At 39.3% G+C, this 20,029-nt stretch overlaps 1 protein-coding gene across 2 annotated transcripts in view; it reads right to left on the minus strand.

The window, feature by feature from the left end:
- Nucleotides 1-20,029, minus strand: part of PRIM2 (DNA primase subunit 2) — a 294,335-nt gene that overhangs the window by 219,429 nt on the left and 54,877 nt on the right. For both annotated transcript variants that reach the window (XM_037056323.1, XM_037056324.1), the window contains exon 7: nt 17,971-18,108. In XM_037056323.1, the coding sequence (XP_036912218.1) occupies nt 17,971-18,108 (138 nt within the window). The remainder of the gene's footprint in view (nt 1-17,970; nt 18,109-20,029) is intronic.

Below are 20,029 nucleotides of genomic sequence, written 5' to 3' on the forward strand. Positions count from 1 at the left end.
GGGGCAAAGAGGTACAGACCTCCAGTTAGAGAATAAATACGTCATGGTGATGTGCTGCATGACACAGTGACTATAGTTAATAATACTACATTACAGGGCCCTGGCTGGCGTAGCTCAGTGGATTGAGCACGGGCCTGCGAACCAGACGATCGAGGTTCGATTCCCAGTCAGGGCACATGCCTGGGTTGCAAACCGGTTCCTTGCAGGCTAACTCCCAGCAGGGGATGCACAAAAGGCAACCATACATTGATGTTTCTCTCCCTCTCTCCTTCCCCTCTATAAATAAATAAATAAATAAAATCTTAAAAAAAAAAATACTACATTACATATGAAAGTTGCTAAAAGAGTAAATCGTAAAAGTTCTCATTAACAAGAAAAAAATTGTAACTCTGTATGGTGACTAGGCTTCCTGTGGTGATCATTTCCCGGTACCTACAAATATTGAATCACTGTGTTGTATGCCTGAAACTAGTATAATGATATATCTGAAGTCTACCTCATTTTTTTAAAAAACAGAACCTCTTAAGGTTAAAAAGAAGCTTACAGTAGAAATAGCAAAGATATAATAATTCCTCCTAATTCTTAAAGTGCTCTCTACCAAAAGTATGATATAATCAACATTTGGATATTTCTTTGGTGAAGAATTAGAAATTTATATAAAAACAGACACTATCTAAACTGAAGATAAAACTTGGCCATTATGACTAAGATACTTTAAAATTAAACTACCTATTATTTCTAGATGCATCTTCCCAGAAGCCGCTAATCTTTCTTACCATAATATTGTGATAAACTAGCAGAGTCATAATGAAAAAATTTTTTAAATAAAATTGGAGAATATATGCAAATATGAGTATGCATTTACACAATGAACCATGGATTCATGTCCAAACATACTGAATTATGAATTAAGCCTAAAATGTGTTGAAATATTCTAGAAACATAATAAACAATAAAACAAGAGTATAACTGAGAAGTTTTTGATACTATAATATGAAATCTTAAAAGTTCCACAACCTGGGAAAGGGGAACCCTAGTTCACTGTTGGTGGGATTGCAGACTGGTACAACTACTATGGAAAACAGTATGGAACTTTCTAAGAAAACTAAAAATGAACGTGCCTTTTGACCCAGCAATTCCACTATTAAGAGTATATCCTAGGAACCCTGAAACACCAATCCAAAAGAACCTATGCACCCCAATGTTCATAGCAGCACAATTCACAATAGCCAAGAGTTGGAAGCAACCTAGATGACCATCGGTCAATGACTAGATCAAAAAGCTATGGTCCATTTACACAAGGGAATTCTATGCTGCAGAAAGGAAGAAGGAGCTCCTACCCTTCGCAACATCATGGATGGAACTGGAAAGCATTATGCTGAGCGAAATAAGCCAGGAGGTGAAAGACAAATACCATATGATCTCACCGTTAACAGGATTCTAAATGACAAAACAAACAAGCAAGCAAAATATGACCAATGACACTCAAATACGGAACAGGCTGACAGGGTCCAGAGGGGAGAGGGGAGAGAATCATAGGGGAAAAGGGGAAGGACTCACATGAACAAGTATAAAGGACACATGGACAATAACTGAGGTGGGGGGTGGAGATGGGAGGGAGGTGGGGAGCACTGGGCGGGGGGGGGGGCAGGGCTGGGAATACAAGAAAGAAAACTGTACTTGAACAAGAGTTAAATAAAAATTTTAAAAAGTTCCACAACCTGATTTTTAAAAGATAACTTACAATATTCTATCTAACAATAAGTTTTATTTTGAAATAAAAGAGTAGGCTCAAATATATGATACTCTCAGAAGTTAAGAACTTACTGAAGCAAAATAAATGTCAAATTGTTGGCTAGTCAAATATCAAGTATCACTCATAGATTTTTTTTGATTCATTCATGAATTATGTACTTTTAGCAAGGGTACATGCAAAAATTACAAGTAACTAGAGGAATCATAAATTATATTTGACCACAAAAACATGATAAAAATTGCTGTGACCCAGCACTAAAAACTACAACTGTAGATCATCACCAGAAGCAGAGAAAGGTCCGACGAAGGTTTCCACAGATGCAAGACAGTGCACAGGGCTCCCTCACAGGACACTCACCCCCCCATGAAAATCAGAACCACGTATAGTTTCCCCACATGTGAAACTGCAGTGTTTTCAAAAGTCAATTAATTACATCTTCAATACTTTAAAATATGTTGTAGATTAATTTCTTCTCCCTTTACACTTCTAAAAACACAATAAAATCTGATTTGTCAATTTACTCCATATCCTCAATTTACTTTCCCAAAGTATTTATTATGCAACAGTGTCTGCAGAGGCACATTTTGTTTACCTCCTTAACTAAATTGTGTACCCTACTGGGCCAGATTTGAACTCCAAAGACATAGTGGCCAGGCTTCCCCTAGGGCAGCTCTTACTATATTTATATTTATTTAAAAAACATTAATAATGTATTTATTAAGATCTTGTTATATGATTAATGATATACTTATTTGATATGTCATAATATTTAACATAGGGGTAAAAATGGTAGTTTACAGTTGTATGTGAAAGTTTATTCCTGTATTATTATCTATTAATTATCATATTATTTATCTGTATAACTGTAAACCTGCTCTGCCCACCCCTGTATATTATGTGATAATACATTATCACATAATATATTAATTCCTAATTTATTATAATATTATATATATTTATATTTCTTTCAAGGCAATTTCAAAAAATAGCTGAGGAAAACTGGAAGATGAATGGTCAGCTCCACACTTTCTAAGCACTTCCTGTATGCCAAATACTAATGCAACACAAAATATAGTAATATAACAGGCTACAAAGCCCAACACAACTCCTTAAACTTATACACTGAACAATTTGTTCTGTATTTCTCACATTATGTTTATGAAGGTAGATTAACACAAGCACCTCATTTTACTCCACTCAAACCAGTGTTACTTACTAATAAGTTCCACCCCACCTCACCCTCCCAGCTCTTCACACCTAGCCTTGCTTTATCACTAAGAGAAATTTTAACAAAACACAAGAAAAAGAGAAGAAACACACAACTAGAAATATAGCTGAAGAGTTAAGAGGGACCAAAAGAGAAAAGTGCACTTCCAAAGAATATATTAGACTCATACTGAAGGAAGAGAATTTAGTTTTATTTTATAAAGAGCACAGGTGGTCTGAGTACTATTTATTCAAAGACACTGCAATGCAAATGAAGTAAACTATCTCAAAGGGATATGCATGTTCCTTAGCCAAGACATGGAATCAACCTAAATGTCCACTGACAAATAAATGGATAAAAATATATATGTATAAACACATACACACAAACAAACACACGGGAATATTATTCAGCCTTTAAGAAAAAAGGTGAATCCTGCCACTTACAACAACATGGACACACCTTGACAGTTTTCTGCTAAGTGAAAAAAGCCAGACAAATTATGCATGGTCTTACATGTGCTCTTCAAAAAAAACGTAGAAGAAAGAACAAATTCATAGTAACAGAGATTGGAATGGTGCTTATCAAAGAATGAGGGCTGGAGAAAAGGAAAGATGAAAAGGAACAAAGTAGAATGGTGGTTGCCAAGAGCTGAGACGGGAAACATGGGGAGTTATTTTTTAATAGGACAGTTTCCGTTTTGCAAGATGAAGAGAGCTCTGGAGAGGGGAGGTGGCGGTGGCTGCATGACAATATGAGCTGCTTAGTACCACTGCACTATACACTGAAAAATGGTTAAGACAGTAAGTTTTGTTACATGTGTTTTACCACAATAATAAAATCAGAAAAAAATATGGAGAAGAGAAACTAAGACACAAGGCTCTGAGCTGAAAGATCATGGCGTATATTAGTGATAAGAAGAAGATGAGTATATGAAACATTAAGACACGGGGTGGGTAGGCTGTAGGGTTAGTAGAAAAAGTGGGAGTGAGGATACAAAGAGTTTAACTGAGACAGAGGGTTTGAACAATAAAAATATCCACGTGTCTGCAGCCAAGGTTAAGCTCATATAAAAGACATCACAATTTGTCACACACACGAAAACACAAAGACAGCACAAGTCCCTGTTCTAAAACAACAATGAATTAAGGGACCTCAGTCAATGGAGCAACCTAACATGACAGAATCATGGAAAAGGGAACTTATTTTTCAAGTGAAGATATTCTTATTAGATAACATACAGCTAAGGGCTACTTTGTCACCTGCCAGGCACCTAGGCCCCACAAAGTGAATGACAATAATAACTTTTCATTTGTTCCGACATCTTCCACTGTCTGCAGACTTTTCCTTTACACAGTATACAAACTCAGAGGGCTGTAAGTCATACCAAAGGCTGTTTTCCCACCTCCCACGGCTACTTTCTCCAGCCACAGTTAGTGACTTGGGACAGGAGAGCAGGAAGAATCAGAGACAACCCATTCCCAAGAGCATCTGGACAGTGACAGCCCCCACCCCACTGCTCGTGAGTCATCAGTCTGGACTTGGTGAGCCAAGTGATAAAGATAACACCAATCTAATCATTTCAAAACCCCTGCTATAAACAAAACAAAACAAAACAAAACACAGGCTAGTAACTTATTACTTAGCCCTTACTACATACAAGTCTCACATGGATTCAGCACATTCTTGATTTCACATTTTCTGTCTCTCAACACAGTTTCTCTCAAAAATAAATCGCACACTCCTTTCCCCCAAAGCCTCTCCTCTCTTCACCACTTGCAATCACCAGCCCATTTAGCTGGAGATAAAGGTATGTTCCATTAACTCAGCAACTATATTGTCACCTCCTAGTACTATCATCCACTATGGAATACAACTCATGCCCACCAGGTACACATTAAGAAAGCCCTCCTCTAAATCCATCTACAGGTAAGTACATTTCATCTCACCTAAATTCAGGAGAGCTCACCAATCTTGTCGCAAACCTGCAGCTTTGCTCCTCAATCACCTAATCCCCTGCCTACCTCTACCAAAGTGGCTGAAGAAATGAAATATTTGTCTACACTCTCCCAAACAAAGGCGGCGATGAGGCACAGGTTTCAGCCAAACAAAAAATACAGAGCACTTTGCTAGGAAAGAGGAATAAGGGATGGAAATTCTGAGAAAGCATTTGCTCCCCAATGAAGAGGAGCGGAAGCAGGTGACCATTCTAAAGAAGGCAGGAGATGGAAGCTAAGCAGCCAGGCACCCTGCAACCCAGTGAGTGGCACAGCCAGGAGGGAAGGAACAAGGAGATTTAAGAGACATACCCTGACATTGCTGAGCCACTGCAGTATGAGGAGCAAGCCCCTGTCTCAGGCTGCATCAGGAAAATAACTCCTACTTCAGTTAAATATCTTAAATGACTTGTTCAAGACATTTCTAAGTGACAAAATCCCCAATTCTACCATGGCTATGGAGTAAGGGGTTGATTAACACATTTATGTTCATCGACACTGATCCAAAAATGAAAAAGGAATCATGTTTGTGCCACTTCTCATAAAGAGGCAAACATCAGGAAAGATGATGAGCAGAGAAACAAACCATGGATGCAATACAACGGCCTAGAATTCTGGCTCAGCCACAAGTACCATGACCTTAGATCAGCTACTTTACCTTTCGAAGCCTCGCTTTCCTCATCTGCAAAACCCATGTTACTAACCATCTCATAATGTTACAGACAGTATTAAATTGGCAATGCACATTGAAATTTAATAGTGGCTGGCTTACAGTAAGTGCTGACTAGAAACCTGCTTCCATCACCATGACCAGCAGGCCAGTTCTTCAGCTAAACTGGCCAAGTTCAGAGCTTCTTGACCTAAGAAGAACGATTCAGCGCCACATGAAACTGAAAAGGAAAATACAGTTTCAAATTTGGTGTGTGTGTGTGTGTTTGTGCACAAGTGCACAGCCCCTCAGGCCTAACCCACAGTATGCAATTGATATATACTTACTGAAGGAAAAATTCCTTGATCAAAGAGTTAAGAAATGAGAGGAGAAACACACAAAACACTGCAGTCATCAAGGTAAAAAGTAATTTCTATAACTTTCAATACATCACCTTTTTCAGCCATCCTCAAAAAGTAGAGATGATTTCCTTCTTAATATTTTAAACAAAACTGAAAGGTACTCCAAAGGATTAACGAAAATGTACTTAAAGATTTAAGCTACTTGGGAGAAAAAACTATAAATGCAATTTGTTACTCTATCTACTCTTAGGGATTATAACTGCCGTGACAAAATCCAAAGCCATGAGTTTGTTTGTTCCTCAAAGATTGAACATTATTTCATCTTCTCTCCATTATTTCATCTTCTCTCCATTATTTCAGCTTTAATCATCATTGCCATAACTGGAATTTTCGATGGCATGGTTAGAGAAGATAACGCTCTGGTTACCAATCTTGCTTGCTACTCTGTTTTCAAATTTAGGAGAAAGAAATCTGTCTTCTATATCTTCTTCCAGCTTCAGTTCTCTATTTTCTAGATCATTACCCCATTCACACCTCCTTTTAGTAAGCTCATTGACATTGTTCACTTAACTGTTTTGCAACTCAACAAATATAATTTGTACATGGACAAAATCATAGTTTCACAAAGGACAACTGTGATATTTTTAAGACCAGAGCTTAAGTGCTTTCCATATTACTAAAGTCTCATAACTCTATGATAGGTTTCTGATTAAAAATACAGGCATGAAAACACAAATTCAGAGTCCTGGCTGGTGTAGCTCAGTGGATTGAGCACGAGCCTGCAAACCACACGATCACGGTTCAATTCCCAGTCAGGGCACATGCCTGGGTTGCAGGCCAGTTCCCGGCAGGGGACACACCAGAGGCAACCATACATTGATATTTCTCTCCCTCTCTCCTTCCCTTCCCCTCCAAAGATAAATAAATACAATTTTAAGAAAAATACAAATTCATCCACTGTCATGTTTTTAAGTGTACCCTAAAACAATAAATTATAAAAAACAGAAAGAATTTTAAACAAATAGCAAGAGCCTCATAAAACATTCACTTCTAACCGTAGTGGCTTTTTATATTTTTAGGGGAAATCAAACCTATACATTTACTTATTCTCAATTCTACCATTCCTTGATTATTTCTAGTATCAACTATTATTGCTATCAATTTTGGGACAATTCTCAGTTGTTATTTTTATTTTTGTTTTGAACGCACACGTTACTCTCCCAGAACATGACAGAAGCCACTTTCTGCGCCGCTCCAGTGTTAGATTATCTGCTGCCTACTTGAGTCCACAGGGTTCTCTCTGTGCCACTTGATCAAGACATAAAGTCTTAATAAGAGTTTTATTCTGAGACACAAGATTTTCCAATGCATGTAAGTCAGAAGATGGATTCTGCATTCCCTGACAAGTTCCTCAAATATATATGTGCAATTAAACAGACAAGCAGTGGAATTTGAAGGCACAGAACTCGCCTGCCTGAACGGAGCAGGCAGGAAGAGAAATGTCAGGTCTCATTATCAGCCAAGGGTGTGGACGAGGAAGAAACGCAGAGAACTTGGTACGAATGAAGAAAAATCACAGTGGTCCCATTCTCCATCCCTTACCCCAAAATGACAAGAGCAAGGAATTATTCACATCGAAGATAGAGCCCTGCAAAACCAAGCTCAGAGCTGACATTTTCTTTTATCCTCACCCATGGACATTTTTTTTCATCGCCTTTAGAGACAGAAGAAGAAAGAGAGGAAGGTAGAGAGAGAAACGTCCATGAGAGCATCAGTTGGTTGCCTAGCACACATGCTGGAATTCCATGTGCCCAGACAGGAGGCAGTAGGAACTGGGGATCAAACCCGCAGCCTAGGTATGTGCCCTGACCAGGAATAAAACCTGCAACATTTTTGGTGAGGGGATGCCACTCCAGCCAACCAAGTGATACGAGCCAGGGCGAAGTGTACATCTTTGAAGCTCTAAGATCCCCAGACTAAGTTCATCACTCTCTTCTCTGCCCCATCTCTGTCCAGTGCACACTTCTCTTTTACCGGCCTCACTGTATGATGACAGCTTACATCTCTCCCCGCTACTGTCCCCTCGCACATTCTGAGCACCCTGAAAGCTTAACCAAAGGCTGGTGACCCAGTGTTTTTGCCTGGCACATACCGAATACACAAAAACAGTTACTCAATTGAACCTGAACAAACATCTTTCTTCTAAATGACAATCAGCTAGAAGGAAAACTGTAAGTGATTACTACCAAACACTTCATTTTAACATTCACTCTTTCTCTGGCAGGTAATGACTAAGTATTGTAGGCAAAAGAGCAGACGCAGGTGACTCAATACTGAATGTGGACAAAGTTGGTTTAATTCACACAAATTTCACTTTGGTTTAAATTTCTCTGTGTTGTGTGTGTGTGTCTTGTTCTTGCTCTTTTTCTCATTAACAATAAATCAGAAAACTTTCAGAAAAGAAACTCAAAGGCATATATATAATCATTACTGTTCACTGTCCAGTCACTGTTAAAAATCACACCTTCAACAGGATCGATCCTGCAACATTATCCGTACTCCTGGGCCCCCTTGTGCAAAATTTCTAAATTGAAAAACTAACAAGTGATGCATCTTTCTTTGTTGTGATTGAATAAATTTTTGCTGTATGAGAGTAGAACTGTCAAAGAGTTGAATTTACAAGAACCAAAAAAAAATTTTTTTCAGTATTCAGGTGTTTCTTAGCAACTGCACCTGCTGATATTTTCTCATCACAAGTAATAGGAATAAAAATCAGTGTTTCAGTGCACTCTGGTGTCAATGAAGGCAGTGCAGCTCAGTGGGAAAAAAACCTATAAATAATGTGTAAAATTACTAAGCATTTTCTAGTCAATCTAGGCTGAGACTTCTGAAACAAGCAATCATAATTTTTACATATGATAAATGATCTGAGGAATGGGTGTGTTTTACACTGCAGTGCGGATGAATCTTTTCTTTTCTGTCAATGGGGTCAGGGGTGCTGAGGACACAAAGGTGACCACAAAAGTTGTAACCTAAGAACTACTCTGGAGAGTCAGTTCAACCATGAAGAATGAGGCTGCTATTTCAAAGTACACGTAGCTAGAGTTTAAACCTGGTTTAAATCTGGTTTACGCAGCATCATAAATTTTTAACAAAGTATCAAACTCACATCTCACATACCCCAGAGAAAAGCTGTCAAAGAGTAATAATTCAAACCACTGCAGCTAACTGTAGTAATTCTTCACAAGTATTTTGAGACCATCAACATTTGCAACTGAGATGTCAGAAATATTCTGCATTTACAGCACTTCACACACATTATCAGGTACCTCAGTTCTTTACAAATAGTACACCGAAGTGCAACCCCCTTTAACTTTAGTTTTCTCAGCTAATAAGGAGAATACCAACCTGCCACTCTTACAAGGTAATTCATCAGATTCCGAGCACCTACTCTTCCCGAGGCACCGTGCTAGCACCAGGGATAGCAAAGATGAATGTGGCACAACCCTACCCTGGAGAACCGTACATTAAACATGTAATGGAAACACCACTACAGGGAGGTTGAATCAGAGAAAAGTAGTAGAAAGGTCGAGGTATTTGGGCCAGAGGAGAGGTCACAAACTTCTGTAGTAAAAAGGGCACTGAAAACTCAAGGAGCTATGCAAGCCCCAGGTCCTTCACCTAGTAGCCATGTGAGTTTTGGTAAGCCTTCTGGGGTTGCACTTTCAAGGGCAAATGAAGAGGCCTGACGGGTAAGTTTTACTGAGAATCCCATATAAAAGAAGGCTAATAAACCCTACCATACATAATAGGACAAGCAAGCACGTCCACTGATATACAAACCTAGAGTCTGCATTCTAGTTGGCAAGCAAGAGGGCAAGGTAACACACAGATGATACCCAACTCTAAGATCCTTCCCTTAAAAATTCTCTAGGTGCCAACATTTGCTAGCAGCTGAAAAGCCAAGAACTTGACAGAAGTTATTCATTAAAATTCTTGCCACCAATATTTTCCATAAACACAAAATGCAGAACTGTACTGAGCACTAAAGGAAGAAATAAAAGGGAAAAATCAAATCCTCTTAAAATATTCTCATGAACTAGCCCCTTCAAATGAACACCTAAGAAATATATAGAATTATGGCATTTTAAAGCACTTTCATATGCATTATTGATTTGTTTCAATGAATGAAACTTGTTCTACCAAAAAACTAGAATATTTCCCTAAATTAGAAAAATAACTGTTATTCAATCCTATTCTGTGATTTGTGCCCAAAGCCTCACGTTCTAAAATAAAATACATAAGGTGAAAGATGCCAAGACTCACGTATCATCACCTGTTTATTTGTGGTATTCAGCTCACTGCGTCCACCTGATCCCCACATCCAACCTTGAAACATTCAATTTGGTATTTGGTCTTCTTCTCTTTTTATTCTTTACTTAACCTTGGAAATTGCATCTACTAGTTTGGCTGCAATTTTCAGAACCATGTGGTGAGTCCAAAATCTGTCTCTAAATATCTAAGAGATTAATCACTCTTCTGAGTTTCAACCCAAGTTTACCAGGATGCCCGATTAATCCAGTAAACTCAACAGGCCCAATACCAAAGCCATTCTCTCTCCCAAACAGCGCTCACAGCCCTGTTGCTGAAATGCAGCTCCAAGGGCCCCTGCTTTCCGCACCCAGCCATTTAGCTCTACTGCTCTCTGCAAACTCTTCGTCTCCCTATCACCAAATCATTTACTTTTTTAAACATAAACCACTTTAATGCAGTGAAATTTTTTATATATGTCCAAAGTTGGACAAATAATAAGGATACAGTTTGATGAATTTTCACAGTGGATACATCCATGTAACCTCCAAATAAATAAAAAACCTGAATATTGACATTTAGAGTAATATCTATAATTTGGCTAAAATTGATATTATATATTGTGTGACACTGGGGTTAAGATAATGTATATAGTCTTGTAGACACCACTACGGTCATGGCATAAAATATTTCTGATACAGTAGGCAGTCAGACATCAGGAGCAGAGTAGGAACAATAAGCCAGGAACAGAGGTCACCAAGGTGAAAGGCCCAGGTGCCTAGCAATGGGCAAACTATAGGGTGGGATTTCACCTCCGGGTGGCCTTTCCTCCCCTGGCTTATCACTGGTCATATGGTTTAGACCCCCTTAGAGGAGGAACAAGAGGGCTCATGTATCTCCTCAGGGCCAAGGTCTCCACTGAATGGTTGGCACCAGGGCAGGGGGTCATTAGCCCTCGTAGCTGGCCCTGATGTCAGCCCCAGTGTCACCTGCCCAGCCGTGCTACTCTCCTGGGCCCGGAGCTGAAATATAACTGAGGCCTAGATGTTATCTCCAGTTTGACCAAAACTCTGTCTCTGTGGCCAACAGACCTGAGGCTTTATTCCTAAGATTATTTGATTTGGGTCAGAACCTCCTTGTCTTGAGGGCTTAATGCTTAAGGGAGTAGTTGTGTAAGAGTTTATATGGGAGTTAAATCATTTGAGGTTAGCCAAATCATTTAAAGCAAATGTCAACTCTATTGCTAGAAGTTCCCTGAACTCAGATGACATAACTCTCAGGACACACCCACTTTCTCCCTCATCACTGAGTCCTTTGTGTACATCTTAGCTCTCCCTACTAGACATCCCATCTCACAAATCTCCCATTTCCCATAGGCACTGTGCAGTAAACATGATATATGTCCAAGAAATGTGTGTTGAATGGACAACAAATTACAAACTGTACATTATAAAGCGCTTAACAAACCAGTACCTCACAAGCAGAGCAATGATCAAGTCAACAAACATCTCAAAGTGGAAACAAGCGTGTATGTTTCTCCCCCAAAATGAGTGATTTCTTCCTGTTGAGTTCATGCTTTCAAATGCAATGTTTCCTACAGATTGGTATGATGGGAAAATAAACAAGCTGGAGCCTGGTAGCAAAGGTGGGGAGAAGATGTGATATCCACAATCTTCATATTGATGGGTTACCTGTAGCCCTAACTAGTTCATTGCAACCACTTTAAAATAGCATTTAAAAAACCAGGAAGCAGTATTAGAAAAGACGTATCAGTCAATCTAAACCCCATGAAAATCAACTAGACACAAATAGAGCAAATAAAATTCCTATATGATTCCAAAGTAAGTCAACTATTCGACAAAATAATTATATTTAACCACAGCTTAAGGAACCAATCTGAACACTGCTTTTAAAAAGAGAATAACAGGTTTAAGAGGGGTCCAAGTTCTTTATATGTAAAAATTACTTGATTGAAAAAAAAACATTTTCCAGAGCGACAAACAGTTGGTGAACCATAGACTCAACTAGGATTCCAAAAATGTGAAAAAGGAAATCCTTTTTTAAAAAAAGAAAATCCTTATGTTTCTCTGTGACTCCAAGAGCTGCTTACTTGCCTGTCAATCATTTCCTTGAGAACTCAAACTACTTCCTTCTATATCTAAATTAAAATGTATAGATAAATGTTCTGAAAGTCTGGTTTTTAAAGTTTTACCAAAGCCTCTTAAGAATGAGTCTCACAAACAAAGTAGAATTTGTCATACTATGTGAGCAAAAAAGAGGATTTGCCTTAAAGAAACAGCTACAATTTAAGAAACTGTCCATTTTCTCAAACAGAGCCTTTCTGCCGCTTAATGACAGAATGGAGTGTGCGGAAGCTCCAGCTCAGTGCGGGCCCTCCCTTTCCTCCGCGGACACGCCACACCCTTCCCGTGTGCCCTCAGAGTCCCACAGCTGCACACTCTCCTTCCCAGAAACCCAAACTTCCAAATCGAACTGCGTACTTGCTGTCTCCATCTGGATGGCCAATAAGCATCTCCCACTTAACATGGTCAAAACACAACTCCTGACTTTATTTTAAATATTTCTCTCTCAGTCTTCAGCATCTTGGTAAAAAGGCATCACCCTCTAATCCGTAATTCAGGCCAAAATCTAGGGCGTGGTAATAGAGTGTTCTGGAACACAGACTCATAAACCAGACTGCACGAGTTCATGTCCTGCCTCCGCTTTCACTCCCTGTGCAAAGATACTATAAGCCTCAGAAGATAATAACGTTACGCACCAGACGGGGTTACTGTGAAGATTAAATGTACTAATTCACGTCAAATATTTAGAACAGCACCTGGCAAGTATTAAATTTTCATTGAGTTTAAGGTCCCATTATTATTACTCTCCTGATTCCTCTTTGTCTCTCACACTCAGTCTATCATTTCAACAATACTTCAACAACACGACTGAAACCCATTTGCTTCTCTCATGTGTTTCCACCCTATTACAAGCCACCATCCAGATTAATGTGATAAACTCCCAAACTAGTTTTTCTTTTTCTCCTCCTCACCGAGGGCATGCTTATTGATTTTAGAGAGAAGGGAAGAGGGGGAGAGAGGAGGAGGATGGGAAACACTGATCAGCTGTCTCTCACGCACACCCAACTGAGGACTGAAGCCACAACCTAGGGCATGTGCTCTGACCAGGAATCGAACCTGCCACACCTTCTGGTCTGTGGAATGATGTTCCAACCAATTATGCCACTGTATACCCACCAAAGTGGTTTTCAAGCAGCAGCTGCAGCCATCTATTTAAAATATAAGTCAGAGCTCATCACTCCCTTACTCAAAACCATCTAATGATTTTCAACTACACTAAGCTGAAATCCAAACTCTTTACCCTGGTTTCTATAAAGGTCTACACCTAGGCTTTCTAGTCTCAGCTTTCACTACTCTGTGCTATCTCACGACACTTCAGCTACACCGGCCTTTTTAATTCTGCAAGAATGCCAAGACTCCCTCCTTGGGGCCTTTGCATTAGTGACTTTTCCTGCCCGTAATGCACTTTCCTCTATATTTGTTCAGCTGGCTCCTTCAAATCATAAACAATATTGCTATTGTTTATTTATTTAGTAATTGTCTATCTCCCAATAGAATATAAGCTTTATTAAAAAAAGAAATTTCATCTGTCCTGTTAAATACTGTGTCCCTGGTACCCAATACATGGGTGAACAAATAAAAAGTTATTGAAAAAATAAACTATTAACTGAAAGCACTGTCTAAAGCTTCTACAACTGTTACGTGAAGCAAAGAATATATCCTTCCCTCATTCTTTCCATAACTGATCATCAATGTATTGCATCTCAGCTCCAAATTCACCTTTTTTGCCTGCTCTGTAACTGGACCCTAATATAATTTCCTCCCAATATTTTCTCAGAGTGTGAAGATCTAAATTTCCTAATAATACAGCTCCTTACAAAGAAACAGTTACCATCAAAAGATCTTCAGAATTACAATTAGAAAACCTGATATTCAATTATGGCCTCAGCAAAAACCTTGGATAAATTACTTAGCCTCTCAGAGCTGCCTTTTCCTCATCTGTGTAATGCACATTAAACCTCTGTCTATCTCAGAGGCTCATGGAAGGAACAAATGCATAAATAGCAAACTATGGACTAGTAGAAGTTATTATCATTCAGTACCTATCAGTCCAACAAAATTCTACTGAGCACTGCTCCTACGGGCTAGATGCTACACTAGATAGGAAATTTTCATTAAGGCAGCTCTTTACTCTCAAAAAGCTTATATTTTAGTTGAGGGGAGAAACACACAATTGGAAAAATTTCACCATAGTTAGGTCGGGTGATGAGTGTTACGGGAGCACAAAGGAGAGATACTTAATGCAATCTCGAGGCTTAGAGAAGGCGTGCTGGAGAAAGTGAGGCCACAGCTGAGTCTCAAAAGAACAGTACGATGAGAAAATTGTTCTCATCAAATGTGAAGGTAATGGCCACCTTTTACCACTCCCAGAGCCAAACACTCCCATGTTCAAAAGCCAGATTGATTACATTATCATCAAAAGCCCATGGTCACAGGTTAAGAGCAAACTTGAAGATAACACCTGGAATAAAGCCTTCACCAACTCAGACTTCCCCAGTCCCATTTATTCCATCCTCTACCACTATTAAAATACATTTTTTTCATACTTAGGGCAATTTTTCTCATCATACAAGAATATCTCCATTCATAAGGCTGAAATTTTTCAATTACATACTCCAAGGCGAAAATCTTCCTTGTGGGAAAGGACAGTATTAAGAGACCATAGCAGTTGATTTAGATTTTTCCTTCACCATAGCCCTAAAGGAAATAACTCCCTTCCTTCCAGCTCCTTCCCACAGCTGTCAGGACAGGTTCCCAGGCAACAGACTCCACATGCTCTCCTGCAGGATAAAGCAAAGGGTTCTCTAGACAACCTCTCCACCAGACTTGGCCTTGACCTATCCAGGTCAAAGCCAAGCAGTGCCTGAAGCAGCAAGTCACAGTCCCTCTTCTACCAAGTCTAATGACACCGAGGCCAGAGCTGCCCACAACCCTTGGCAAAAAGGACAAGTTCAGCAAGTCTGAATCCACTGAAGCAGAACTTGAACTACCCTATACTCGACAATTACAATCCTCCACATAGAGTCAACAGAAATGTGTTTTCCACAGATGTCCTAGAATGTTCAGAGCAGCAGTATAAGAACCAAAGAAAGAAAACAAAACTCAAATGTACATCTTAACAAGAGAATAGGTAAATAAACTGCTAAATAAAGTCCATCAAAACTGGGATGAATCAAAATCAAGTGTCTCCTGATAGTATGCAATGAAAATACACCCTCACTTCTGTGATGTTCCTGCTTAAGATGTATAACATGCGTCTAAACATGCAAAAACATCAGACAAACCCAAATTAAGAGGTATTCTATAAAGCAACTAGCCTATAATCTTCAAAACTAACAAAGTTGTGAAAGTCGAGAAAAAAACTAAAAACCTGTTCCAGGCTGAAGGAGAGTAAAAAGACTACACCTGTGGTTTAGGACAAACACAGGACGCGACTAAGAGAACCGGTGAAACCTGGAAGGGTGTGGGGATTCGTGGTAGTCATGTAGGGATGCTCCTCTCCTTATTTTGATAGCTGACCTGTGGTTATGGGGGAGGACGTCTCTATTTGCTGGTATTACACTCTAGAGCAGCCTTCCCCAACTTTGTGCCACCAGGGACTGGTTTCCTGGAAGGTGGGGGGTTGTGGATGGGGAGACAGTAGGCAGAGTCTGGAGCTGGAGGGAAGAGGGAGACACAAAGTGGAGTTCAGGCCAGCTTCACTCACTGCTGGGTTCCTAACAGGCCGCCAATTGCAGGTGGGGAGGTGAGGTTTGGGACCCCTGCACTAAAGTATTGGGAGTGATGAGACATAAGGTTGGGAACTTATTCACAAGTGATTTACGGAAAACAGTATTGTTTATAACTTGCAACTTTTCTGAAACTTTGTGATTATTTCAAAGTTCTAAAAGACTTTTAAAATTTCCTATAGTATGTTGGAAGGAGGAAAGAATGAGCAGGAGGGAGGTACAAAGCTTAAGTGTAATTTGCTGGAAAAAATAAATGTATTACTACCTTACAAACTCATAGAGTTTTAGCTTTAGTCTTCATACATTTAGATCCCCCATCTTCTGCCCAAAAATAGAGGAGAAAAAATTTTGCAAAGATCTGCCACATATCCTTCTTTGCACATTAGATTGTTAGGAAAATAAGTGGCAGAGCAAATACACCTGTGCCCATGTATTAGCAAGGAAAGCTTTTTTCAGAAGCCCCCAAACAACTTCTCATATTTTCAGCCAGAAGGCATTGTATCACGTGCATAACCCCCACAATCTGGAACGGAGGAAGAAACCACTGGGATCAGCCCCAGAATGATACCAACACCCCAGAAGTTTTCTGCAACACCTGCTGATACTTCTGGTTGTAATGGGAACTGGGAGGCACTATTGGCATTTGGAGGATTAGAGCTAGGGATACCCAGTATTCTGGAAAGTATACGGCCATTTCACATATGTCAAAAAACAAAATGAGGGAACAAACCAATAATAATAAAACAAGGAGAATGGCCAACCAGTGGGCAGATATGTGTCTGTTACGGAGATTGACAGTAGTGATAGGTACTATCTTTACCTGTAAACAGATTACGGCACAGGGCAAATCATAAGACAAGGAAAAAAACTGCAAAAACAGCACTACTCAGGATTAAAAACAATAAGATTAGCAAGGGAGGAAGAATATTAACAGTTATTAAACACCTATTGTGCTAGGCATTTTCATAAACTACTCTATTTAATAAAACCAGAGTTAACATTTTGGTCTTCCCAAATGCTAATATAGCTGAATTACACATGCTTAATTAACCCAGGAGAGTCAATAATAAAAATGAACTAGACCGGAAACTATTACAATTTTTAACTCAAAAGGAAAAGTTACTTATGATGTAATCAGTGTAGCTTAAAAAGAACCATATCACATAAATTTGCAGTTCTCTTCTGCATTAAGTACCAAAAATATAAAAAGAACTAGACTTGGATTAGAGCATAATACTGCAAAATATATATATAAGATGTTACACTTAAGTATAACACCTTCAACAAAATCTCTTACAAAACAGTGATGGCGCTATTTATTGGACACGCTACCACCAATTTCACCCAGCAGTAGGCTGTTCACTGCAGCACTATCATATCACTGTTGTTAGTACTTAATGTACAGACTCTCTTCTACATTGTCCTCTACTGACACAAAATACCAATTTAGAACAAAATTTCAGGGTTACATCCACCACAGACCTTTCTAATTGTGAAGGGTCTTATAAGAAATCCATCTCCAAGCAAAGAGACATGACCTAGAAAAAACCCAGAGGCCACCCACAAATTAATCAGCTCTCCGTTAGTATTACTAAGACAAAGAAAAAAATAGGAAAACTAACTATGGGCAGGAACAAATAAAAACCTGGCATTCTAGAATTACCAATACAACATTATAAGCAATTTGAATATCATTATGAAAATTAAATTATTCCTTAAGAAGTAAAGAACAAAACTAACAAGGGTGTCTCATTAAAAATGTGACTGTGGAAATAAAGTGAATATGGAAATATGGTAATAAAGTGAATATACTTACTGCCAAAGCCTTGGACAGTTTGGTTCTAAATTCATTCAGAATGATTGCCACGATGTCCTTAAGTGGTACGTAAGCAAAGCCACCTTCCAAATAGACTTTCCTTCCTCGGAACAAGTCCAGAGCATCAGCAAAAGGGATCTGAACTCAGAGTGAAACAGGAAAAACAAGCAATATCTGTTATTTTGAAATCCTCCCAAGTCTTCATATGTACCAAGTCCAAATAAAATTTTTCCTATGAGAAAGTCATTAATCCAAGCCAACCAGAGAGAAAAAAATTTACACATCTTAATCAATTTAAAAGTAAACAATTAGCATTACGAAGAGGTGGCAGTCTAAAACCATGCTTGTTTCAGGTAGATGTTTTGAAAAAAAATAAATCAAGCTACAATGCTTTCTTTTTACTCACCACATGAATGCACAAATTACAGTCCCCAGGATTTCAAAGCCCCACCCCCAGCCCTCTGCACACACTGTACTCCTCTCGTGTGACATACTCCACGTTTTATTCGGCAACAAGCAACATCCTAATCTGTACACAATACATTCGGTGCTGAAAATTACTAATGAGTGGACACAAATTCCTTCACCTATGTTCCACTCTTTCTCTAGAGAAATAGCCTTCAAAAGCTAATCTCAATAATAAGAAATAATAATAAGCAGTTTTTCTATTAAATATTTGCCAGTATTTTTTAAAAAACCAATACTAGTCTGCATACATTTTAAAGCCCTATAACCTATACTAAAATTTTAAGCTATCATCACAATATATTAGTATTCTCCAATAGTTTTTCTCCTTCATAAAAATAAGGTAAAAAATTATGTTAAAAAATGATCCCCAAATTGCCTATTCACCCAAGTTTTAGGGAAATGCTAAATCTTCACGCCCATCATGCTTCAATATATCCAATGACATCACACAATGAATAGATCATGTGATTCTGACAGTTAATTACTTTACAGACTTCTAGGACAGTGACACGGCCCTTGTCCTGGAGCAGGTCCATCACTGCGTTGAGAAGACAAGACGGACACACCGGGGAAGTCAAACAGCTCTCCTGGGTACCTGCGTGTGCTCTGCCCCAAACAGGGAAGTTACACAGGACATATCAGAGGGGCGGTAAGAGGCTTTACTTCAATAATCCAGGCAGGAAAAGGAGACAGTGCTTGGAGACGTGAGCCTTTCACCCAAGCTCTGTGACTTACTAGACTATGATCTCAGTACACTTAATGAGTGCTTCTAAACCCCAGTGGGCAAACCTACAAAACCAGGAGAGGGCAGGAAGAGAGAGTCTAAACCAGGGGTGTCCAACCCCTCCATGTCTCAGGCCCACACTGGAAGAAGAGGAGTTGTATTAGGCAACAAGTTAAATATACAAACACTATCAAAAACTGATGAGCCAAAAAAGGTGATAAGGGAATTTACGAGTTTGTGTTGGGCCGCATTCATTCAGTCATCCTATGCCGCATGGGGCACAGAAGCCACTGGTTGGACACCCCTGGTGCTAATTCTCCTGGGTTTCTGAGCTCTAAAATCCATGATCCTAGCTTACTAGGGTGTTCACAATGGACATAAAATGCCTAAGCAGAAGCAAAAAATGATTATCAATAAAGAATAATGGGAAATGTGTGATGTGGGAGGGATAGATACACATTCCTAAACTCCAAGTTTGGAAGGCTGACGGAACGACGGCCTAACTGGTATAGACAGGGAGGTCTGAACGGGAGCTACTGCGGAGGCAGGGTTTTAAACTAGAGACAGGGAGGTCTGCACGGGAGCTACTGGGGAGGCAGGGTTTTAAACTACTGGCACTCGACAGCAAGAAAGAGTATATTCTTATCAAAGGGAATTGGGGGCAGGGGGGTTGCAGCTATCAAATTTTAAAATGGATTTCAGCTTTCCCCTCTTCCCCTTCTGGAACTATTTAGTCCAAAAAACATTTAATGGATTCAAGTAAAGCAGGCATCTGCGCTAAGGAACAGCAGAGGCAACAGCAGAGAACAGCAGAGGCAACCCGTGCATGATGCTGGGACCTGGATGGGGCAAAGAAGGTCTGGCCAC

This window comes from Sturnira hondurensis, unplaced genomic scaffold, assembly GCF_014824575.4.
Source record: "Sturnira hondurensis isolate 20B ecotype Veracruz unplaced genomic scaffold, ASM1482457v3 Scaffold0008908, whole genome shotgun sequence".
Taxonomy (NCBI): Eukaryota; Metazoa; Chordata; class Mammalia; order Chiroptera; family Phyllostomidae; genus Sturnira; species Sturnira hondurensis.